Genomic DNA, 21,022 nt, shown 5'->3' on the forward strand with positions numbered 1-21,022 from the left:
TTTCAATAAGAATGGATGGCTTTAAAATCTTGGCCTGGCCTAAAATTAATATCAATTTAAAGTATGTTGGGACTGGCACTGTGGTACAGGTTAATCCTCCGCCTGTGGCACTGGTGTCCCACATGGGTGCCAGTTTGAGTCCTGACTGCTCCTCTTCAGATCCAGCTCTCTGCTTTGGCCTGGGAAAGCAGAAAATGGCCCAAGCTCTTGGGAACCTGCACCTGTGTGGGAGACCCAGAAGAAGCTCCTGGCTCCTGATCGGCTCAGTTGAGGCCATTTGGGGAGTGAACCAGGAGATGGAAGACCTTTCTGTCTGTCTGTCTCTCTCACTGTCTGTAATTCTACCTCTCAAACAAATAAATAAAATCTTTTAAAAAAAGGAAGTATGTTAAAATTGTTTTCTTGAATTATGATACCTACAAAAACTTATTATCAGTTGGTATTTTTTTTCCCAAGCAAATTCAGCATAATATATGGCATATCCTGAGGTAACTTTCATGTTCCTTTAATGAAACATAAAGTTATAATTTACATTATCCAAAGCACAGTTTCTTAATTAATAAAGAGATTCTTTATCTTTGTGGATACATTACGCATTCCTTTCAACTTTTAATTGGTTGTCTCCCTGCTGTGCTGAATTTTTGCTGGCAGTCTTTAAGGTACCTGAGGAATACTCTCTTGCTCCAGTGTAGAAATTAGTTAATATTTCTAGTTTAAAGCACTCAAATATATTTTTATGGGTTTTTGTTGTAAACTGAGATTATAGCATTTGCAAAAAATCTTTGTCAGAGACACAGTTATGTATGTCATTAATACAGCATGCCTCCTAAAAGATAAATTATGAAGGTATTTTGAAAGTTCATGGAAAAATTAGGTTCAAGAAAGACTATTTTGGTGAAAAAATTTGAAATCCTTGCATTTTTTTCTTAATACTTAATTTTGTTGGATTTTTGGAGACCCCTTTAATATTAGGTATATCAAATTTTTGAGATGAAAGGAAAGGAGAGATGGCAACACTAGCTAATTTACCAAATACAAAGTCAGGTTAAGATGGGGAGGTATATCAAAAGGGAAAGAATGACTTAGAAGAGAGTATCTTGGATTTTCTCAGTGGTTAGCATAATTTTACTCTAACATAATTTTTGCTTGTCTCTACATTTTTGCCAAGTAAAAATGTCTGGCACTGGTGTTTTCTTTTATAGAAAGTGAACAATTACGAGCCCAATTCTTGAGGTTATGCATTTCTCATGTGTTATTTTTGGTAGCTCATATCTTTCAACAAATTTGTCCATTTGTCCAACTTACCAAATTCGAAGGCACAAAGTTAATTGTAGTACTCTCTTTATTATCCTTTCACTATTCATGCATCCAAAGTAATGACCTCTATTTCATTCATGATAATGGCAATTTATGTCTTTATTTTTTGTTGTTGTTAGCCTGGCTGGAAACTTATGAATTTTATTACTCTTTGAAAGGAACTAGCTTTGGGTTTCATTGATTGTCTTTATTGCTTTGCCTTTCATTGTTTCCTTTTTTTTTTTTTTTTTTTTTTTGACAGACAGAGTGGACAGTGAGAGAGAGAGACAGAGAGAAAGGCCTTCCTTTGCCGTTGGTTCACCCTCCAATGGCCGCCGCGGCCGGCGTGCTGCGGCCGGCGCACCGCTCTGAACTGGTGGCAGGAGCCAGGAGCCAGGTGCTTTTCCTGGTCTCCCATGGGGTGCAGGGCCCAAGCACCTGGGCCATCCTCCACTGCACTCCCTGGCCACAGCAGAGAGCTGGCCTGGAAGAGGGGCAACCAGGACAGAATCTGGCGCCCCGACCGGGACTAGAACCCGGTGTGCCGGTGCCGCTAGGCGGAGGATTAGCCTAGTGAGCCGCGGCGCCGGCCTCATTGTTTTCTGTTCTAATTTTTAACTAATGAATTTCTTGTGGTGCTTTATTCTTAAATTACTCATCTTTCTTTAGTTTCTTAGGAAGGAAGTATGAGTTACTGATTTTAGTTTTTTTTTTTTGTTAGAAATATTTACTGATAAAATTCTGCTACAAGTGTTATAATTTCTACTCCCCATGAGCTTTAATAAGATGCACTTTCATTCATCTCAAACTATTTTAAATTTAGACATGTTTTAAATCTCTAAGTTCTTACAGATTTTCTAACTATCTTTCTGTTATTGATTTCTATCTGAATTCTAAAGTGGTTTGAGAAAACACTTTGCATGATTTATTTTTTGAATTGATTACAGTATTTTGAAAAAAACATCCAACATGTGGTTTATCTTGGTACTTGTACCATGTGAGTTATAGCATACATTTTGCTATTATTACATGGAGTATTCTATAAGTGTCAACTAAATAATTTACTATCAGTAACTAATCAGTTACTAAAACTGTTCAGGCCAACTGTCTACCTACTGATAGTCTAGCTGTTGGATCACACAGTTACTGAAAGAGGGGTGCACACAGCTTCACCTGGAATGGACTTGTATATTTCCCCTTTCATTCCATCAGCTGTTGCTTCACATATTTGGATGCTCTGTGGTTAAATGCATGAATGTTTAGGACCATTCTGTCCTTTTGGAGAATGTTACCTTTATTTGCATACAGTACTCCTGCTTATCATTAAATAATTTTCCTTATTCTAAATGTGCTTTTCCTGAATTAAGAGAGCTATCCAGCTTTCCTTTGGTTAGTGTTGGTATGATATTTCTTGCTGTATAACTATTTTTATCTGTGTCTTTATATATATGAGTTTCTTATAAACAACATACAGTTGTGTCTTGCTCTTAATCCAGTCTAGCAATCTCTCTTTTAATTGGTACTCTCAGACCACTTACATTTGAGTGGAGAATGCTTGGCTTCAGTAAATAGTTGAGTTACTATATACCATATTTTATTCTTTTATTTTTATTTTTATTTTTATTTTTATTTTTTGCCAGGCAGAGTTAGACAGTGAGAGAGAGACAGAGAGAAAGGTCTTCCTTCCATTGGATCACTCCCCTAATGGCTGCTAAGGCCGGTGCTGCGCCGATCCGAAGCCAGGAGCCAGGTGCTTCCTCCTGGTCTCCCATGCAGGTGCAGGGCCCAAGCACTTGGGCCATCCTCCACTGCACTCCCAGGCCATAGCAGAGAGCTGGACTGGAAGAAGAGCACCTGGGACAGAAACGGCGCCCCAACAGGGACTAGAACCTGGGGTGCTGGTGCCGCAGCCGAAGGATTAGCCAAGTAAGCCACGGCGCCGGCTATATATACCATATTTTAACTTTTTTTCTCACTGCATTTGTTCTTTGTTTCGCCCTTTAACTACCCTATGTTTTGAGAATTTGATATGATTCCACTTATCTCCTAATTACTGCGCTGGATTTAAAAATAAATATTTTTAATAAATTAAGTCTGCCTACAAATAACTTTGTATCACTTTACATGTAGCATATGTTCCTGATAATAGAGTATTCCAATTCTTACCTCCCATTCTCTGACACCGCTGTAATTCATTTCAATTATCCATAGTCTACCATCACCAATGCATCATTACTGCATTTACTTTAGAGATGGATTTATCATTTAGATCAGTTAACAATAAATAACACAGTCTATCGTTTACTTTTATTTACATGTTCTTTCTTTGTGTAGAAACAAGTTTCTGGGCTGTTATCATTTACCATTTTTTGCAAAGGACTTACAACATTTCTTACAGGAAAAGGTCTGCTAGCAATGAATTCCCTCATCTCTTGTTTTTCTAAGAAAGTCTTTATTTGGCCTTTATCTTTTAAGAAAAATTTCACTGGATATGGATTATCAGGTTGTGTTTTGCTTTACAATAATTAATGTATTTCACTTCAGTCTATTCTTGCTTAAGGCATTTTCTTTTTTGGTTTCACTTTTTCTTTTTTAAATTTAAGTTATACAAGTTTCATGTATTTCATATATGCAGATTTAGGAACATAGTGCCACTTTCCTCCACCATTCCTCCCACCTGAGCTCCAACCCTTCTTCCTCTTCCTTGTCACATTCCCACTCTTAATTTTTACAATGATCTATTTCAGTTTACTTAATGATCTTATAGTTAATCCTACACTAAATAAAAGAGTTCAACAAATAGTATGAAGGAAAAAAATACTGTTCTTCAACAAAAGAGACAAGGTTGTAAGCAGTCATTGAATCTATGTTTTCTGAAGAGAGGTCCAACATAATTATTTTACCTTCTCCTGTATAGGCAAGGTACCTGTTTGTTCTGCATTATAAGATTTTTCTCCCTGTTTTCAACTTTCTGCATTTTAATTGTGATATGTGAATACTTCAAAATGTTCACGGAAAATGCAATTAAAAGATAGGCATGTTTTGGCACAAAATTCATGCCCAAGGGCCTTTACAACATTCACAGAAAATTTTGGAAAAACCATATGTGGATTTCAAAATCTCTTTGCACCAAAATAAACTTATAGTTTAATTCCATTTTCCATGAACATTTTGAAGCATATTCATTTATCTAGGTGATGATTTTTTATTTATTTATAATGCTTTGTTTTCTGAGCTTCCTGGATCTGTGTTTTTGGGTCTGTCATTAATATATGAATCGTTCTTTGCTTCATTTTTCTCATTCTTCTGTCTGTACTGCAATTAAATGCATGTTACTCTTTCAAAAATGTTCATGTTTTTTGAATATCAGCCCTTTCTGTTAAAATTTCTTTCTCATTGCATCTAAATTTCAGAAATCTTCATTGACCTATCTTCAAGTTCAGTGAGTCTTTTCTCACCCATGTCTACTAAAGAGCCAATCAAAGTTAATTTTTACTTCTGATATTTTTGATTTCTAGCATTCCCTTCTGATTCTTTCATAGAATCTATCTGTTTAGGGGCTGGCATTTTGGTGTAGCAAGTTAAGCTGCTGCCTGCAGTGCTGGCATCCCAGGTGCAGGTTCGAGTTCTGGCGACTCTTCTTCCTATCCAGCTCCTTGCTAGTGCACCTGATAGAGCAGCAGAGGATGGCCCAACTGCTTGGGCCCCTGCAGCCAATTGGGAGAACTGGTGGAACTTTCTGGATCCTGGCTTTAGTCTGGCCCAGCCCTGGCTGTTAGGGCCATTTTGAGGACAAACTAGTGGATGGAGGATCTTTCTCCCTCTAGCTCTGCCTTTCAAATAAATATTTTTTTAAAAAACAATCTAGTTTTTACATAACTTATAGCACACTGTCTACTTTTTCTATGAGACTCCTTAACGTTTTAATCATAGTTATTTAAAATTCCCTGATAATTTCAGTACCAATGTCACATCTAAGTCTGCTCTAATGCTTCTCTTTTGCTCCTGTATTTTAACTTGCCTCTCAGCATGCTTTATAATTTTTGGTTGAAAACACGACCTGTACCAGGTCATCAGAGTTGAAGTAAATAATCTTAGTGTGAAAAAAAATGTATGATAATCTGTCTAGCGGTCAGGCTGCATTTAATGCTTGCTGTAGCCATTGGTGCGAGAGATTTCCAATTTCTCTACAGTCCCTTTTGCTGTCCTCCTTGCTGACTGTATCTTCCTAAGTAGTCCTTTCTGTTGAGAGGAGGAGAATTGCAGTTCTCACCATAAGTCAGTGACATTATACAAAAATCCTGTTGTGCATAACTGCAAGTAGTGGGGAGGGGGAACTTTCTAGTCTCATGATTCAATCTTAATCTCCCAGTGCCCCTTTGCTGTGACTTCGTAAGCACTTTAGGTGTGGGACAGCTTCCCCAACACCCTCTTAAGAAAGGCAGGGAGGCTAGGAGCGGCATGGGTGGCGTGACGCTCTGCAGCTGGGGCAAGGCTTGCGGAAAGCATCGTCCCCTGGTGATAAGCCTTGTTTATGGAGAACGTGCTGGGAGTATTTCACTCTGATTATTCTTCCTCTGACCCAGCCAGGACTACAGGGGCTCTTTCTCAGATCTTCACTATGTGAGCCTGGTGGGGTTCCTAGAGGTAAAATCCACAAAGTGTGGGGGCCTTTTAAAAGGACAGCCCCCTAGACAGTTTGCTGTCTCAAATGTATCCTCACTTCGCTTTTAGCATTCGCTAGAATTAACACGTGCTTCTGTGACTTGGGCTCTAGAGAAGCAGATCTCAGACATCACTCTCCAAGTTTAGCTTTCTCTCCAGATTTCTGAGTATTAGTTTGCCTGTGTTGGTGCTCAAAACTTGAAACCTCAGTGTGTGGCTATTCAGTGTGCCAAGTGCTTTGCACTGAAAGAGAGCAGAAAAGCTCTGATGGCAGACATATGTGACCTTCTCCATCCTTCTCGTACTCCTCTTCTCTGTCTCTCTAAGTGAGTCACAGAAACCAAAATGTCTGTTCACTAAGGCTGGTCATATACACTGGAACTCCTCTTCCCCAAAGCAAGTTATAAAACCTAGAAAGGTTTCTTTTTTTCCCTTGAAGACCCTTATTCCATAGGGATCCTGCTTTATATCCTGCAGGAAGTAATGCTACACAGAGAAGACTGGAAGTATCTGTCCATGGTCTTTCTGGAGCACCCCCCCCCCCATCCTGTAAACATTTGGTCCAATCATTTTTTACACACTTGTCCATCCATTATATAATCTAAGCATAAAAATAAGTAGTTTTCTCTGGGTGCTTGTGTATTCATTTAAGGCTCCCATGTTATTATAAAACTGATTAAACAAATTTTGAAGCCTTTCTTATGTTATTCTTTTTTTATATTTTATTTGACAGGTAGAGTTATAGATAGAGAGAGAGACAGAGAGAAAGGTCTTCCTTCTCTTGGTTCACTCCCCAAATGGCTGCTATGGCCGGCAATGCGTCAATCTGAAGCCGGAGCCAGGTGCTTCTTCCTTGTCTCCCATGCAGGTGCAGGAGCCCAAGCACTTGGGCCATCATCCACTGCCCTCCTGGGCTACAGCAGAGAGCTGGACTGGAAAAGGAGCAACCAGGACTAGAACCCGGCACCCATATGGGATGCTGGTGCCGCAGGTAGAGGATTAGCCAAGTGAGCCATGGCACCGGCCCCCTGTCCTGTGTTTTGTTATAGAGGTGTTGTCTGTAACCTTTAAGGTGGGTAAGGAAAGCTATCATGCCTTTCCGGCACTACACTGTAAACTTCTGATCTTTGATAGATTCAAGAAAATTGATCAACTCTGATTTTTCTGCTTTTTCTTATGAGAGTGATGAGTTCTAAACTCTTAATATTTTGGGGATTAAATAATTAATATTAAGCATGATTTAAAAAAAATGTCTGCTTTCATTCTGTATTTGTAGATAAATACTGGGTTGTGATATAAGATGTAGTTCTTCCTGGGTTCAAAATGTTCCAAAAAATATTGCCAGGGCCAGCACTGTGGCATAGCAGGTAAAGCCGTCACCTGCAGTGTCAGCATTCCATATAGGCACCGATTCTAGTTTCAGCTGCTCCACTCCCGATCCAGCTCTCTTCTGTGGCCTGGGAAAGCAGCAGGAGATGGCCCAAGTCCTTGGGCCCCTGCACTCCTGTGGGAGACCCAGAAGAAGCTCCTGGCTCCTGTCTGCAGATCAGCACAGCTCCAGCTGTTGTGGCCATCTGGGGAGTGAACCAGAAGATGGAAGACCTCTCTCTCTGCCTCTGCCTCTCTGTAACTCTGCCTTTCAAATAAATAAAAGAAATCTTTAAAAAAAATTCTCATAAGGCAGAGAAAACAAGACTGTGGGCCAATTTTGCTGATGCTTTTCTTCTTCATATTCCCATACAGATTCATGTAATGGTGGTGTATATTGCTACATATCAACAAATAGTTTTTTTTTTTTTAAAGAAATCTCTCATTAATTTATAGAACACTGCAGTTGAAGAAAAGATTTGGAGTGAAGGAGGGAGGGAGGATTGGGTAGGAAGTGTCATTATGCTCTTAAAACTGTATATATGAGGCTGGCGCCGCGGCTCACTTGGCTAATCCTCCTTCTGTGGCGCCGGCACCCCAGGTTCTAGTCCTGGTTGCCCCTCTTCCTGTCCAGCTCTCTGCTGTGGCCCGGGAAGGCAGTGGAGGATGGCCCAAGTCCTTGGGCCCTGCACCCGCATGGGAAACCAGGAGGAAGTGCCTGGCTCCTGGCGGCAATTTGAGGGGGGTGAACCAACAGAAAAGAAAGACCTTTCTCTCTGTCTCTCTCACTGTGTAACTCTGCTTGTCAAAAAAAAAAAAAAAAAAAGAAGAAAAAAGAAAATGAAAAAGAAAAAAAAGCTATATATATGAGATACATGAAATTTCTTCCATTTATATAAATACGATTTTTTAAAAATAAAAAGATTTGAAAAATTTTAATAATTGGTAAATAATTTATTTACTACAAGTTTGCTATTTAACCATGTAGATAATATTATAGTATGGTAAAACTTGAGAAACATGGTATATTAGTTTTCTGCTTTTCTAATAAACAATTTGAACTTTAATATGTTTTATTCTTGCCATTACTCTTAACCAGTAATTATACTGACCAAAATATCCTTTTTAATGTCAAAAATTTTATTTGATAACTTGATTTGCTATTTGAGAAATATTATTTTAAGTATTTCTTAATTTACCATATTGACTTTTCTGTAGTGATTTCAGTCCAACAAGATTTAAACACTAAAATTAATTAGCTCAAAATTATTGTTCATTTAATTAGTTAAGACTACAGTTTACAGAAATAGGGGGATTAGATACAAGGAGGAAAGAACAGCTAGGGGAGGGAGAGGGGATTCTTTCTCATCTCACTTCTGCATGTACTCGTCCATGAAAGGAAGCTGTAAATGAAGTGTTTATAAAGGCCCCATGCAAAGTCTTTTCCTTCTTATAAAGTAATTCCAACCTAAACTGTGCAAGCAAGTCCGTGTAGGGGACACACGCTTTGCACAACAACGGCCTACAAATGCTCCGTAATTGAACTGCATTATAGCTACTTTTTTTTTTTTTTTTTTTTTTTTTTTTTTTTTTTTTTTTTTTACAGGCAGAGTGGACAGTGAGAGAGAGAGAGAGAGAAAGGTCTTCCTTTTGCCGTTGGTTCACCCTCCCATGGCCGCGGCACACCGCGCCTATCCGAAGGCAGGAGCCAGGTGCTTCTCCTGGTCTCCCATGGGGTGCAGGGCCCAAGCACTTGGGCCATCCTCCACTGCACTCCTGGGCCACAGCAGAGAGCTGGCCTGGAAGAGGAGCAACTGGGACAGAATCCGGCGCCCTGACCGGGACTAGAACCCCGTGTGCCGGCGCCGCAAGGCGTAGGATTAGCCTAGTAAGCCGTGGCGCCTATAGCTACATTCTAAAAGGAAAAAAAAAACACACACAAAATATGCTCAGTGTTTAACATCAAATTCAATTTTATATATTTTTGCTATATTCCCAGTTCACAGTAAGATTGGGCATCTTTTTATTTCCAAATATTTATGAAGTCATATTTATGAGGTTTCACATGGTAATGTCACTCTCTGTTCATAAATGGATATTATAAACCACCAAGCAGTCCTGCATTTATATGAAAACATTCAGACATTAATATAGATTTTTACTTCAGTACAATGACTGGAGCAAGTGTGGTTATTTTAAATCTGACATAATTTATCATGCTGTAAGCAAAGCAGAATAATGAAACTGTTAGCTTCATAAATGAAACGATGAAATGATGGGAATATTACATGTAGAAATCAGCATGATGATAAAGCAATAAAAACTAATTATACTTTCCACAACAACAAAAAACTTGAATTCTTGAGGGTGAATTACAGGAAAAGAAAAAGATTAATGTAGGATGTAAATAATAAAAGTCCACTTTGGCTACCCATAGATATATAATCATGGACTCCAACATCGTGAAATGTACAATTCGAGATGAACAGAAACATCTAACAACTGATCTCACTACAGTGTATTAATCCTTTTAAAAGCTGTAGGAGATTGATATCAAAATGGGTCTCCAAAGTCACAGTTGTTTTGGCAGCTTTCTGCAATATTGGCCTTGGTATTAGAAAGTGTTGGGCTGTGAAGTTCGGGTTACTTTAGCTTTGATCCCATTTATTTATTTCATTTTCTGAATTAAAAAAGAACAGAATAGGATTTAATATTTTAAGGTCATCTTGAATTAAGGAATTACATGTGAAAAGAGCCTTGTGAGGTAGCATGAGATTATAGAACAGACCTGTATTTTTCTCTAGTCTTAATATCATAATATTTGGATATTTGAATAGGTATGTAGAAATACTCGTAAACATAGGTACCTAATGTAAATGTTTACATGTATTAAAACCTGCATATATTTTTTTAAAAATCCGATTATCTGTTAGCCCTAATGTTGAATAGAGTAAGTGATCTCAGCTCTGTATGTAATTGTTGATGTATATTAACAAATGCTCTCTGCTGTCAGTTTAAAAATGGGTGATGTTACTAGCTGTCACTTAGTTACAAAGTACACAAACTAATTTCTCATAATTTACACATTCTTCCTTTTGCAAATACAGATTAATAATAACAAACTTGGGTGTGAAAACTAAACACAGGAAGCACCTGTGGAACAATATTCATTTCTGTAGGGAAGTGAAACCATTTTTCATAAATTTATCGAAAGGAACTCAGGATGATGTTCTATAGTTGTATATAAAAGCCTTACCTAAAGCTTTCATACGCCAGACTTTCTTATTCCACAGGGCTGGTCGTGTTCTAATGCGCTTATTATTTGATGTAAATTCAGCCTCCACAGTCTCAACAATTACTTCATCTCTCAAAATAATGAATATTTCACCAGGATTCTATAAGATGAAAATGTGACCCAATTAAGCAACTGCAAAGTTTGCATTAACCAAAGAACTAATTTATTTATTAATGATAAAGGTCATAAACTATCCTTGAATAAGTCTCAAATTGTGTTTTTATTTTCAATCACATTCAGATATGAAAAATATAAATGTGATTCTCACTGCATTTTAAAGTCATAATTTTGGTGTTTTTTAAATGCTCTGTTTTTCTCCAATACCATGTTTTCCAGCTGAAACAACAAAGACCAGTGAGATTTGAGTTGCTCCCTTTTCCTCTTACCTCCTTCTATGTATGACTTCCTAGGCCATGGTCCAAGCAAGATTTTGCAGATACAGCAGGGGCTACAAAATCAATTGTTAATCAAATCCTTTTCCTTCTATCCTTCTACAACTCACCTTGCTTTTTATATATGAAGGTTGAGCAAGTTCAACTTTAAGAACTCTTAAATTTTAAGTATAATGTTATTTAAAAATTTTTAATGGTTGTATATTTTTATAAAATAGAAATTCTATGGTAATTATTTATGAGGGTCTTTGAAGGCTCTGAGTTGCTCAAAGGTCATACATCTAAATGTTTCAAGATTTAATTAAGATGGAAATGTTAAATCTAGGAATACAATGTAATTTTTGAAGAATTTTGTTTTTTGAAAAATAATTCAGAAAAAAATAATAGAGATGAGAAGACTGGAGTTTATTCAGAGAAAATAAAGGAATAAACATTCATTGAGCATCTATTTTATACCAGGAATTATGCTAAGTACCCTTTATATGAAGGCATTCCTATAAATCCTAATCAAAACATAAATACATATACACATACACATAGAAAAACCAAAACGGAGAAGGTTATTTCTCCCTTTTAGGTACAGGGCAAATAATACATAGACTTACATCCTGAAGAATAATGAAAACAATCTAACTCACAAATCTACATTATTCCAAAAATAAGTATTATCTTTATAAGTATATCATAAAGAAAGCAGATATCACCATTTAAAGGCTTTCTTCAATGTCATACTAAATTTTAGTCCTATAATAAACAGGAAGCTCATTTACACGCTCTTATAAAGTCATGCTTATGCATAAGATATTAATTTTAAAATTCTTTTATTTAAACATTATCTCTCTAAACATGAATCATCCTACAATAAAACACATCTGAATGATTTTTATTAGTTTTTTATGATTTATTTATATATTTGAAAGTCAGAATTATTACAGAGCAAGGGTTGGTCCAGGCCAAAGCCAGAAGCTTCTGTGTCTCCCATGTGGGTGATGGGATCCAAAGCACTCTGGCCATTTTCTGATACTTTTCCCAGGCTGTTAGCAGAGAGATGGATTGAAAGTGGAGCAGCCAGATTGTACAATTTGGGACATGCTCAATCGGACTTGCCCCAAATGGTGGAGTTAGAATCATGCCAGGGGATTCCAATACAATCCCATCAAGATGGCATGTACCAATGCCATCTCACTAGTCCAAGTGATCAATTTCAGTTCACAATTGATCACACTGATAGGTGTAAGAGTCAAAGGGATCACACAAACAAGACTAGTGTCTGTGAATACTAACTGATAGAATTAAAAAGGGAGAGAACCATCCAACATGGGGAGTGGGATACACAGCAGGCTCATAGAATGGCAGATGTCCTAAATAGCACTCTGGCCTCAGAATCAGCCCTTAAGGCATTCGGATCTGGCTGAAGAGTCGATGAGAGTATTTTAGGCATGGAAAGCCAAGACACTCTGGAAAAAAAAAAAAAAAAAAGAAGACCTAAATGAAAGATCTCTGTGAGTGAGATCCCAGTGGAAAGAATGGGGCCATCAAAGAAGGAGGTACCTTCTCTGAAGGGAGGAGAGAACTTCCACTTTGACTATGACTCTGTCAGAGTAAGATCAAAGTAGGCGAACTCAAAAGGCTTCCATAGCCTTGGCAACTCATGACTAGAGCCTAGGGTGATTACTGATGCCATAAACAAGAGTGTCAAAGTGTTAAGTCAACAACAGGAGTCACTGTGTACTTAGTTCTCATGTGGGATCTGTCCTTAATGTGCTGTCCAGTGTGAAGTAATGCTATAAATAGTACTGAAACAGTATTTTACACTTTGTGTTTCTGTGTGGGTGCAAACTGATGAAATCTTTACTTAGTATATACTAAATCGATCTTCTGTATATAAAGGTAATTGAAAATGAAAAATGAATCTTGATGTGAATGGAATGGGAGAGGGAGTGGGAGTTGGGAGGGGTGTGAGTGGGAGGGAAATTATGGGAGGAGGAAGCCATTATAATCCATATACTGTACTTTAGAAATTTATATTTACTAAATAAAAATCAAAAACAAAACAAAACAAAACAAACAAACAAACAAACAAAAAATAAAATGTGAATGCATTAAAAAAAAAGTGGATCCCTGTTAGGAATTTGGAAAACATTATGTTGAGTGAAATAAGCCAATCCCAAAGGGACAAATACCACTTGTTCTCCTTGATAGGTGACAGCTAACTGAGCACCAAAAAGGAAACCTGTTAAAGTGAAATGAACACTAGGAGAAATGGTGACTTGATCAGCCCTCACCCTGACTGTTGATGAGCAACTTAATATGTTATCCCTCTTAGTATTTTTTGTTTGTTTGTTCTACTTAATACTTTTGGTTGAATACTGTAATCAATACACAATTCTTCTTATGTGCTGAAACTTAACTGAAAAGTGATTGCTGTTAAATGTAAGAGTGGGAATAAGAGAGGGAAGAGATGTGCAATTCGGGACATGCTCAAGCTGACTTACCTCAAACGGTAGAGTTAGAAACATACCAGGTGATTCGAATTCAATCCCATCGAGGTGGCATGTACCAATGCCATCTCACTAGTCCCAGTGATCAATTTCTGTTCACAACTGATTGTAATGATAGGACTAAGAACCAAAGGAATCACAGAAACAAGAATAGTGTCTGCAAATACTAGCTGATAGAATGAAAAAGGGAGAGAATGATCCAACATGGGAAGTGAGATACACAGCAGGCCCATAGAACGGCAGATGTCCTAAACAGCACTCTGGCCTCAGAATCAGCCCTTAAGGCATGCGGATCTGGCTGAAATGCCCATGAGACTATTTCAGGCATGGAAAGCCAAGACACTCTGGGGGAAAAAAAAAAAAAACTAAATGAAAGATCTCCACGAGTGAGATCCCAGTGGAAAGAATGGGTCATCAAAGAAGGAGGTACCTTTCTCTGAAGGGAGGAGAGAACTTCCACTTTGACCAGGGCCTTGTCTAAATATGATCAGAGTCAGTGAACTCAGGGGGCTTCCATAGCCTTGGCAGCTCATGACAAGAGCCTAGGGTGATTACTGAGGCCATAAACAAGAGTGTCAATTTGTTAAGTCAACAACAGGAGTCACTGTGCACTTACTCCTCATGTAGGATCATTGTCCTTAGTGTGCTGTACATTGAGATGTAATGCTATAACTAGTACTCAAACAGTATTTTTCACTTTATGTTTCTGTGTGGGAGCAAACTGTTGAAATCTTTACTTAATGTATGCTAAACTGATCTTCTGTATATAAAGAGAATCGAAAATGAATCTTGATGTGAATGGAAGGGGAGAGGGAGTGGATAAGGGGAGGGTTGCGGGTTGGAGGGACGTTATTGGGGGGGAAGCCATTGTAATCCATATTCTGTATTTTGGAGATTTATATTCATTAAATAAAAGTTAAAAAAAAAAGTGGAGCAGCCAGGACAGAAACTGGTACCCATACAGGATGCTGGCATTGCAGGTGGTTGCTTTACCCACTATTCCACAATGCTAGTCCCTCATAGTTTCTACAAATATTATGTGTTCCTGTTATAAAATCATTTCAGCTGACACACAAATCCACTTTTGGCATTTTCCACCCGAATCTAATACTCCCAACTATTTGGCCACGAAATATTTTGAATTCCTCCTTGCCAGTAAACAGCACATGGAGAAGAGACCCTATTGCAATGGAACCACCAGAATTCCTACTATTGCTCTTGTCCCACACTGGCAACAAGACAAGAGGTCAAGAATGTGAGTGCCCCCAATCTTCACCACTGCAACCTCCCTCCCACTCTTCAATAAAGCTCACTTCTAGCACATTTCTTTTGTTCCTTTTGCTTTTCCTGTCTCCTTACCTCAAATCTTTAACATCGAAATACTGACTTTCCTTTTCACTTTTGCTCAATTCCCCAAGCTGCTCTGCTTCAAAGCTCTTTCAGGTTCTTTTCTATGCATCACTCCTTGCTTTACTTTGACTTATCCCTTTTCCAAGCTTGATCAATGCACGTGTATTCTCTCAGTGCTTTCTTCACCCAGCCATCTCATTCTCATTCTAGAGTACTCACACAGGCTGCTTCTTATGCATCAGATTCCTTCCTTAATAGAGGGCAAGACTTGACCTTTCAACCATTTCCAGAGAAAAGTTCTAAACCAAAGACAAGCACACCTGCCACTTCAAATGAGAGATTTGTATCTTCATTTGTACCCAGGGCTGGCTTCATGGGCCAATGACATGTACAGTCACCTGGGATCCTATGCCTAAAGCCTCTGCACTTGGTTAAATGCTCTGTCACTTCCTTGAATTGCTTAATAACTTGAACAGGGGTCTTGCAATTTCATTTTGCACTGCAAATTAAATTGCATGGCTGACCCTGCTTATTCATCATACTGGTATGCTTTTTAGTTAGTTCCTTTTCTTCCTCTACCTCTGACACTTATCATTCCCATATAGGTTTAACTCAGGTTTCACCAACTGCACAAAATCTTTCATGAGAGTATATCCACAAAGAGTGTTAGCACTTTCAAAGAGGTTGGAGTTTTTCATTCCCATACCTCTCTTCTATTTCTATGTCATACTCTTAGTCTGTCATGGCTGCATCTTCCCAACTAAATTTTATACATCTTAATTGTGTTTTATTTTCTCAAATCATTGTGGAACTTTGAAAGTACTAAGCACGTGAGAAATATATTCACCAATTGCCTGCATCTCCATGTACATAGCCTTCTCCAAGAGGGAAGACTCCTCCTTTATCATATGGATACATTTCATTCAATGGAGCACAAACCAGAACATTCAGATTGTCATAAAATTAGCTTTTTTTTTGCCATTTGAATCTACTATTTTGCTCTCAATCTTTCCAATTCCTTGGTATATCCTTTATTTGGATCTGAGCATTCAGAGAAACAAAAAAATTTGGTATTATCATTGCCAAACTCTAAAGTTTTGCCACATTGGAGACAAATCTTGAGACCTAACCCAAAGGATGGAAACTTAGTCTACCATATGACAGGGTGATAATGAAAAATCCTGGTTGTGTTAGAGTGAATTTCTTCATTAAATCATTTTAGTTAGCAGCGGATGATTCTGATTCTAGTGGACCATATCAGCTTACCCTGGCTTTTGTACAGTGGCCAATGGCTTCTCATGTATTCCTGACTATGTTATCCGGCACAGGTCAACCAGGATAGGTACTTGTCAAGTAAGGACAACTCTGCAGATTTCTGCAGGTGACATCACTCTGGCCCATGAAAGCGGAGCAAGCATTTGATTATGGCAATAGTTTAAGATTGGGCTGAGGTCTGCGCCGCGGCTCAACAGGCTGCCGGCACACCGGGTTCTAGTTCCGGTTGGGGCGCCGGATTCTGTCCCAGTTGCCCCTCTTCCAGGCCAGCTCTCTGCTGTGGCCTGGGAGTGCAGTGGAGGATGGCCCAAGTTCTTCATGAGAGTAATATAGGCATGGAAAGCCAAGACATTCTGGCAAAAAAAAAAAAAAAAAAAAAAAAAGAAAAGAAAAGAAAAGAAAAGATTGGGCTGATAGTTCTCACCTTCAGAGTCACCTTGGAAGCTTTTAAAACTCTCAGTGCACAGGTTCTAAGAGACCATATTTATATGTGAATTTCCGGCAATAGGATACAGGAATCATTAGTTTTTCAAAATTCTCCTAGGAGTTTCTATAAGGAGCTAAGTTTGAGAACTATTTGACTAAGTGAAAAGATGTCTTTTGGTTACTATAAAAAAAAATCGGCCGGCGCCGCGGTTCACTTGGCTAATTTCTGCCTGCAACCTGAACCCCGGGTTCTAGTCCCAGTTGGGGCACTGGATTTTGTCCCGGTTGCTCCTCTTCCAGTTCAGCTCTCTGCTGTGGCCCAGGAGTGCAGTGGAGGATGGTCCAGGTCCTTGGGCCCTGCACCTGCATGGGAGACCAGGAGGAAGCACCTGGCTCCTGGCTTCGGATTGGTGCAGCACCTGCCATAGCGGCCATTTGGGGGGTGAACCAACGGCAAAGGAAGACCTTTCTCTCTGTCTCTCTCTCTCTCTCACTGTATAATTCTGCCTGTCAAAAAAATAAAAATAAAATATTTAAAAAATCACCTGCAAAATGGTAACATTTCACAATATAGATGATGCAGATAATGACACACTCCATCAACTTGTGCTATTTCATTATTTTTCAATGAAATCACAGGATCAGGCTTTAAGTCAACGTTGGTTACCAAGACTGGTTTGTGATTCGGCATCAGAAGAGTGCTGCTGTTAGTTACTGTGGTTTTTTTTTTTTTTTTTTTTTTTCATTCTGTTCATTGCCTAGGAATGAACTGGAAGGAAGTAATGTCTGAGATGCTTATGGCCCTTAAGCATCACATCCTTTCAATATACTCAGGGCAGCTCTAGATTTGTTGTTGATTGCACAGTTGCTGTTCTGTCTTGTGGGTTTGGAGACTCAGCTGGTTTCAGCCCCAGAAGGATGTCAATGAGAAGTCTTACAAAATGAAGGCCTCTACCAGGGAATGTGCCCTTTTCCAGGATTCAGAAAAACCATTCAATGAAATTAACATAGTTCTGGCTACTGCTCAAATCATTTTAATGGCTCTTGTGGTTGCACTATAACTTCAAGAATTAAATTTACTTAAGAAATCAAAAGGTGACTGAACTGCCTGTAAAAATGTTTCTGTCTGGGGAAGGTGTTTCACTGCCTGTGATACCTACATCCCATATCCCCATATCAGATTAACTGGTTTGAGCATCAGCCCTTCTACTTACAATACAGATTCCTATTACTGTGCACCCTGGGAGGCAGCAGGTGATTACTCAAGTACTTGAGTCCCTGACACACACATGAGAGACTTGGATTGAGTTCTAGGTTCCTGCCTTTGGCCTGGCCCAGCCAGCCCTGATGGTTGCATGCATTGGAGGAGTGAAACAACAGATGGAAGACATCCTTATCCTTCTGCCTTTCAAATAAAATGATTAGCATTATCATCAGGATTTCTACAATGGGAGAATAAAACAAAATTCAGTCGTATGAATTTATTATGCTAAAGTATATCAAAAAAGTTTAGGAGACAAACTAAGATTGCACTCTGTATGTTCTTCCAAAGTGGAAGGAAAATGGCATGCTAAACATCTGCCTGGACACAAAAAACAGGACAAAGAAAATAAGCTCATTCTTAATTGCTCTCTGGGATGGTGCTACTGCAAAGGAATTAAATATAGAAGCCATTATCAAATCTGTCACAGGAGCTCATAGAAATCACAGGCGAGGTCAGGAATAGACAGCAAACTGCAGCACTTGCAAGAGTGGCCCCATCAAGGAAAACATTTGGATGCTCTCAAAGCTTCCAGTAAAATCTGTAAGAAGAGTGACTTGACTCATTCCTTAGAGATTAGGCAGTGCTAGCAAGACATTCTAGAGCAATTAGGCAAATTGCAGAGAAGCCTTGGAGGGTATCCTTGAATTCTTGATCCCATTGTAAGGCAAGTTTGAAGGTGATTTAGGTAAGAAGGTAGATATATTTTCTGCCTTGAGTGATTTCACTTTGTCTATTTATCTCGATAGATATAATTTTATTTACTTGAGGGAGAGGGAGAAGGAGAGGGAGAGGGAGAGGGAGAGGGAGAGGGAGAGGGAGAGGGAGAGGGAGAGGGAGAGGGAGAGGGAGAGGGAGAGGGAGAGGGAGCTCCCCTCTGTTGGTTTACTCTTTAAATGTCCACTATGGCTAGGGTGCCAAAGCTGGGAGCTTGGAACTCAATCCCAGTCTCCCAAGTAGGTGTCAAGAACCTAACCACTTGACCTGCTGCCCCCTAGGGTCTATACCAGCAGAAAGCTGAACTCAGAAGCTCTAGCCAGGAATCAAACCCATTTACTTTGATGTGGAACATGGCCATCTTAGCTGCTAAGAAAAACATGCGCCTCTCTATTGATATTTTTTGGAACACAAAAATTATTTTTGTTAGAGTGTTGTATTATGGGATGTTTAGTAGCATGCCATGCTTCTACCCACTAATGCAAGTAGCAATCCCCCAAATACGACAGCAAGCCATGTCTGCACTTTGACAAATGCGCCCTTAGTAGAGTTAGGGCAAAATTACTCCCAGTTGAAAACCATTGCTTTGAGGGTATTTGCTGAGGAAATTTGTGGGATTTAAGACTTTGGTGTAATGGACAACCAAAGAGACACTACCAAACTCATCAGATCTGGTTCTAGTCTAGATGCTATTTGAACAACAGAATGCCTCACAGGTCGATTTTTGATCAGTGAGATAAAATTGGATAGAATTCATTGAACAATTGGTATGTTTGACAGACTTGGAATTCACTGACTTTGTATTTCTCATGGCCAATTATCATAAGATAAATATCAAGAGAACTAGATTATACTAGAAAAATAACTGCCTAGGCCCATATACAAAGGCTTAAAAAAATGAAATAGAACAATGTGTCAATAATACAGAAGTAAAAGAAGAGGCCAAATTAAGCAAAGTTAAACTTTACCTAGGTATCTCTCTAAGAGACATGGAGTAATTTACATACATAGAACACTAAAGGCGTTTCTTTGGTCGTGCATGGATAAAATGTTGAAGAAAGAAAAAGCCCTGCTGTTTTTAAGGAGGCACAAATTGTTTAAGGCCTAGGACATACAAATTCTGTGGAAAGCAACAGTGCTGGGCAAGATGTCAAGGCAGACAGATCCATACTGTCAAGTTCCTATGTCTCTGACAGCAGCAGCAGCACCCACTGCCTCCATTACAATCTAATGATGATTCCCCAGGACAGGTGACATGACTGGAGGAGAACTTCTCTAAGAGGCAGGTGCAGAGATTTCAAGCAAGAAGTGTTAGCAGGAGGTTTTGATACTAACTACTTGCTCATCAGAGAAAATGAAGATTATGCCACTCTAAAAATCTCAGCATTAACTCAAGGTTTGCATGCTGGAAAGTCAAAACTGCCACAAGGAATGAATAGGTTTGAAGATGGTGGATGTGAATAAGACATATCTTAAACAAGACCTGGTGACTGGCAGGAATAACATTCTCAATTTGCAGTGGTGTAGAATGGCAGGAAAGCCTCAACTGCATCTTGGGTGAGAAAGTATTGGTTGGAAGAGTTCTCAGAAATGAGTTTAAGTTCAAAAGTGATGCTTTCAGATGATTAGCACAGAATGAGTATTATCATGGCTAATCTAAAACATGATTTGCACTCAGTTGAATACAAACAGTCTTTTGGGAGTTGCTTGGTGACCATCATAAGTTCCAGGTATGGACAATGCATGCTTTTGCCTGGAATAACTATTTTTGGGCCAAGGATTAGCTTATTTTGAATTTTTAGTAAGGGGCTGGGGTTGAAATAATCTTGTGCAACTTTTCAACTTTTACAATTCTTTAAAAAGTAGGATTCTGAGAGACAGACTGGATACTGAAATAATTTAACTTCAAAGGGACTGAAAGAATTATATCCATGTCAATAAAAAACAGCAGTGATTCTGCTAATGAAAAAAACCCTAACCAGGACCGGCATTGTGGTGCAGTGTGTTAAGCCACTGCTTGTGATGTCAGCATCCATACTGGAACACTGGTTTAACTCCTAGGTTTCTGCTAATTCCCTTGAGAAGACAGCAGAAATGGACCACTTATGCGAACTCAGGCAGGATAGAGTTTTTGGTTCTTAATTTTGTGGTGGTGTAGCCCTGGCTGTTGGGAGTATTTGGGGAATGAACCGGTAGGTAGAAGATTGATTCTCTCTCTCTCTTGCTCTCGTTCTAAGCTTTCAAATAAATCTTTAAAGAAAAACTCCAAAATGTCTAACCTAACCAGTCACCTGCATAAGATATCTCTCCTTAGAGGGTAGTGAAGTGCAGTTTTTGAACTTTGATTTCATTGTAACATTGGTAAAGGGAGGGTTTTATAGTGCTCACATCTTACTATTGAAGATATTTTTAAAAGCAGCTATGTAGACTCACTGCATAACTCCCCACAAGATATTTTTAGTTTCTGCTTTGATTT

The 21,022-nt window shown here is 38.8% G+C and overlaps 1 protein-coding gene across 2 annotated transcripts in view; it reads right to left on the bottom strand.

Moving 5' to 3' along the window:
* The window catches only part of BANK1 (B cell scaffold protein with ankyrin repeats 1), a 352,647-nt gene that overhangs the window by 233,353 nt on the left and 98,272 nt on the right, over positions 1-21,022 (bottom strand). For both annotated transcript variants that reach the window (XM_017347389.3, XM_008267565.4), the window contains exon 4: positions 10,586-10,724. In XM_017347389.3, coding sequence (XP_017202878.3) covers positions 10,586-10,724 — 139 coding nt within the window. The remainder of the gene's footprint in view (positions 1-10,585; positions 10,725-21,022) is intronic.

The sequence above is a fragment of the Oryctolagus cuniculus genome, chromosome 8 (genome assembly GCF_964237555.1).
Source record: "Oryctolagus cuniculus chromosome 8, mOryCun1.1, whole genome shotgun sequence".
Lineage (NCBI taxonomy): Eukaryota > Metazoa > Chordata > Mammalia > Lagomorpha > Leporidae > Oryctolagus > Oryctolagus cuniculus.